The sequence below is a fragment of the Peromyscus eremicus genome, chromosome 11, assembly GCF_949786415.1.
Source record: "Peromyscus eremicus chromosome 11, PerEre_H2_v1, whole genome shotgun sequence".
Lineage (NCBI taxonomy): Eukaryota > Metazoa > Chordata > Mammalia > Rodentia > Cricetidae > Peromyscus > Peromyscus eremicus.
In genome coordinates, this window is record NC_081427.1 from 52540805 (window position 1) to 52545263 (window position 4459).

Below are 4459 nucleotides of genomic sequence, written 5' to 3' on the forward strand. Positions count from 1 at the left end.
CCTTCCATACTTCCAGGGACTATGAGGTACAGTCTTCCAATTTCAGTTTTACAAAGCAAAGGTAGAGGTTCAGAGAGCTTCTTTAAGAATGGTTATTATTTTAGTTTTAATTATGTGTATATGTGTAGGTACCTGCGGAGGTGGGTACTGGGAACTGAACTCAGGTCTTGAAAGAGCAGCACGTGTGTAACCACTGAACCTATCTATCAGGCTTCTCAGCGAGATTTACTTCATTCTAAGGCACTCAGTTTGGAAATGTTGGACCCGAGTCGGATTCTTTGACTCCCACTCGGTTCCTGAGCTGGGTTACTCTCCTTTCCAGGTTATCAGCATCACTCGGTTTCCAGAGCCCCTGGTGCAGGAGGACACAATCTCCCTTTGTCTAGTATGCGGACTGTCTCCCTCACCTCCTAGCTTGCCTAGAATTGTGCTCAGCAAGCAAGCCTGCTGGAGGCAACACATCCTTCTGCCACACCCGGGGCTTGGGGATGAGAGAGGCAAGCAAGGCAAAGCCAGCGAGCAAGCCAGCGGGACTGTGGTGCATCCCCCACCGCGACGCTAAGGGAAGCAACTCTTGTGCCTGTTCATTGCCCCGAAGGCATTTTCCATTTCATGGGCCCTCCCGCTCCTTACCCCTCACCCTCTGCCCCTCAGTTTCAGCTCTAGCCCCTCAGGGAGCGTCCCTGGCCTCAGGGCTGACAGCATTTGGGGGCACGGGGTCTTGTTCTCTGCGCTCTAGCCCATCTGTGCGCAGAGCCTCGTTCCCGGGCTCCCGGAGCCCGGCGGGCATTGACGTCAAACGGCAGCGGAGCGCTGCCTACAGACGGCTGACCCGGGCCCTCCTCCACACCCCCGTCCTTCCTCGCCCCCTCCCTCTTCCCGGCACCCGGTTCAGCCGGCTATAAGAAGCGGGAGAGCGCGGTGCCTGAGCAGCAACCGGGTCCAGCACCATGGAGAGCTCCCGCCTGCGGCTGCTGCCCCTCCTGGGCGCCGCCCTGCTGTTACTGCTACCTTTGCTGGGTGCCCGTGCCCAGGAGGATGCCGAGCTGCAGCCCCGAGCCCTGGACATCTACTCTGCCGTGGAGGATGCGTCCCACGAGAAAGAGCTGGTCAGTATTCCCCTCGCTTCGGGTCCCCCCTGGGCTGCTGCGGGGCTCTTGCTTTGAATGCGTCCCTCCTCCACCCTAGTCCCACCAAGAGGGCAAAGCCCCTGGAGCCCGATTTAAAAAAAAAAAAAAAAAAGCCCTGGGACTCTCTACTAGACAAAGATGTTTGAGTCCACGGGCTGCGGGTTGCATGTCGAGCGAATCACTGGTTGTAGCTGCCCTGGGCACTGTGCGCCTTGGAGGCTCTGGGAGGTGAGGTCAGGACTGGGGACTTCGCCCGCAGCGCTTCCTCTCCATCACCATCTATCCCCATCACTTGTCCATCCTCTGAGTCTCGCCGCTCTGCTGTTGTGTGTCTTGGGCTCCTTATAACTGGGCTGAAAGTGAGCACCTGCGCTGGGCTCGCAGCCAAGGCGGCAACTTCGGGCTCCCGGCGCTGTGTTGCAGATTGAAGCGCTGCAGGAAGTCCTGAAGAAGCTCAAGAGTAAACGCATTCCGATCTATGAGAAGAAGTACGGCCAGGTCCCCATGGTAAGGCTCTGGATCACTCTTCCCTTACTTTTCCAAGGGAAAAGACTGCTTTGAATCTTCCACATGCTCTTTACTCTAGCAGGTGGTGGAGCAGCTCAGGTGATGCATTCCTCTGGGGCGTCCACTTCGCTTCTGCTCTGACCTTTGCTCCCTGGTTTCTAAGAGTAAGGGAAAGCAGGCTTTTAGAGCCAGAAAAGAGTCCTGTGATCTGAGTGGGAGTATTTCCTGAAACGTCTTAGGTGGACGAACCCTTGAATCTACTCAGTTTGTCCCTGAATTCCTCCTAGAGCATGACGTGATTTTTTTTTATCATTGTTGTTTTGTTTCTTAAATTCCGTGATAAAAAGTTTTCAGGATGGTCACCTTCGTTGGAACAGCTCTAGGTAAAATATCACACACACACACACACACACACACACACACACACTCACACAGGCCTTCCGTTTTCCTTCTTTGGGTGAGGAATTGGGAAAGTAGAAAACAAAGGTTATGGGAAAGTATATTGTATATATCTTAGATGCAAGGGTCTGGGTGATTCTATCCCCTTTAAATAAACAAGAAAAGGAAGCTGAAAATGCGGTCCCTTAAATTTCTTCCTTTGAATATTCTTCGTCTGAAACTGTACGCCCTGGGCTTCGGGCTCCCTGGGCTTCGGATCTGACTGTACTTAGACTGGAGGTGGTGGTAGTCGTCTAGTCCTTTTCTGCTCAAGAGAACGCTCCTTTGGGGCCCCTAACCACGGGTTGTGTTGTTGACAGTGTGATGCTGGAGAGCAGTGCGCAGTGCGGAAAGGCGCCCGGATCGGGAAGCTGTGCGACTGTCCCCGAGGAACTTCCTGCAATTCCTTCCTCTTGAAGTGCTTATGAAGGGGCAACAGCCTCCACCTTAAGTTCCCATATTCCCTCTTCTCCCCAAAGGAGCACTCCTTTATCCCTGGAGCCTGGCTTTAGCAACAATAAAGTTTGCATTCCCCTCCGAGGGTGAGTGGGCTCTTTCCCTGCTGTTTCAAAATAAAAGAACACATTTGACGTTACTGTGTGAAGGATAATGCCTTGCATGGTGTTGGTGTGTGTGCAAAGTATTCTTTTCTCATTTTATTTATCTGACACATTCTTGTGAACCTTCCTGGGAAGAAGAGGAACTTTGCTTTAAAACTGTATTTTTGTATGTGGCGTGTCAGAATGAAAATTAGATCTAGTTAATTTTGGTAGATGACATCACAACCTGGAAAATAAATTACCCTAAGCAACGCAAATTGACGCACGTACAAATTATACATAATAAAGCCTTTTTTAATAATTGCTCACAGTGCATGGCTGTTTCTACATAAGTGATTTAAGTAGGAATAATGGGATTAATCATGCTGTTGTTTTCAAAGAGAAATATTTTAAAAATAGCTGTCTATTGGGAGAGCAGCACCTCAGCTCCAATGAGTTTTGATCATTAATTAGGAGTATGCTGCACCAGTCTCAGTGTGCTCTGCTGTCTAACTACAGTGGTGTGGTGGTTGGTGGTGGTGATGGTGGTAGTGTTGATAGTGGGGTGTGTGTGTATAGTGAGTGTGCGTGTGTGTGTGTGTGTGTGTGTGTGAGAGAGAGAGAGAGAGAGACAGAGACAGAGAGACAGAGAGACAGAGACAGAGAGAGACAGAGAGACAGAAAGACGGGAGGGGGTAGAGACCATTGGACTCAAGACTATACAGTTTTCTTCATTCAAACCTTTAGCCTGACTCCTTAGTTTCAGAAGTGAGCCTTGTCAGGAACACATGCACTTCCATATTTATTGTTGCACTATTCACAATAGCCAGGACACGGAATCAACCTAGATGTCCACCAACCAAAGAATGAAGGAAGAATATGTGGTGCAGACACAATGGGATCTTATGCAGCCGTAAAGGTAAATGACATGATGTTTGCAGGAAAATGGATGGAACTGGAAATCATTACGTTAAGTGAAATAAGTTGGACTCAGAAAGACAAACGCCACCTATGCTCTTTTATATAGTGAACCTATTTTTAAATGTGTGTGTGTGTGTGTGTGTGTGTGTAAACCAATAAGTCCTATCTATATTCAACAAGGACCCTGCTTTAAAGGAAACAAATGGTTTATTCTGAGACAAATCCAAGTGTCTATGTTCTGGGATCATGTATTCAAGTTATCTGGGATGATGTTCTCTGAAATGAAAGGGGTTTTATGCATCTATAAACTTTCATAGCCACAGAACAAAGAATACCACAAATCAATACATCCAGCAAGTAATTTTTTTTTGGGGGGGGCTTTAGGTAGGCAGGCAACAGCAAAGTGATAGATTTTAGCTCCCATCAGACAGCCTTAGCTTTAGGGTTGGTCAAGGTTAGAGGCCTACCAAGCTTAACGATATAGTCCAAGGGGTTACCTAATCGTCACTAGAATGTTAAGCTGGAGGCAAGGGTTAAACAAGAGTTTACACCAAGTAACAGTGGTGTTATTTATCCATGGACTCCACACTTAGTAGGTTCTACGTAGTGCAGGAAGCACTTAATAAAGTGTATTCAATCAGAAAAACAAGTGGCTATTTTTCTTAAAGACAGCCCAAGACAATTTTGACTGTGCATACAAAAAAAAAAAAAACCTTTAATTTTTACAACCATGATGCTCTACTCAGCAACGGCCTGACAGCGTGGGTGTCTTTATAGGTGTGACTTCTGAAGAGAAATTCAACATCACAGGCCAGTAAACAGTTCTTTCACACCTTAGCCACACTAAAAACAAGATGAAAAACCAGAACCTTTGTTAGGGCAACTCTTTCCTTTTTGAGACAGGGTGTCATGAAACGCGGTCTT

The 4459-nt window shown here is 48.1% G+C and overlaps 1 protein-coding gene across 2 annotated transcripts; it reads left to right on the plus strand.

The window, feature by feature from the left end:
* The first annotated feature begins 950 nt into the window (after window positions 1–950).
* Window positions 951–2520, plus strand: Cartpt (CART prepropeptide). 2 transcript variants are annotated; one of them, XM_059276706.1, is made up of 3 exons: window positions 951–1109; window positions 1515–1637; window positions 2396–2520. In XM_059276706.1, exons 1-3 carry the CDS (start codon window positions 951–953, stop codon window positions 2501–2503), a joined length of 390 nt encoding a protein of 129 aa, XP_059132689.1. In that variant the 3' UTR covers window positions 2504–2520. The 2 variants fall into 2 exon arrangements, with proteins under 2 accessions (XP_059132689.1, XP_059132690.1); XM_059276707.1 differs by having other exon boundaries at window positions 1554–1637.
* The last annotated feature ends 1939 nt before the right edge of the window (window positions 2521–4459 follow it).

Bases quoted from the DNA above. Each gene is read 5' to 3' on its own strand.
- Cartpt (XM_059276706.1), top strand. From the start codon at position 951: ATGGAGAGCTCCCGCCTGCGGCTGCTGCCCCTCCTGGGCGCCGCCCTG. The intron at 1,110-1,514 runs GTCAGTATTCCC...CTGGGCTCGCAG, and splicing joins CGTCCCACGAGAAAGAGCTG to CCAAGGCGGCAACTTCGGGC. The intron at 1,638-2,395 runs GTAAGGCTCTGG...TGTTGTTGACAG, and splicing joins AGTACGGCCAGGTCCCCATG to TGTGATGCTGGAGAGCAGTG.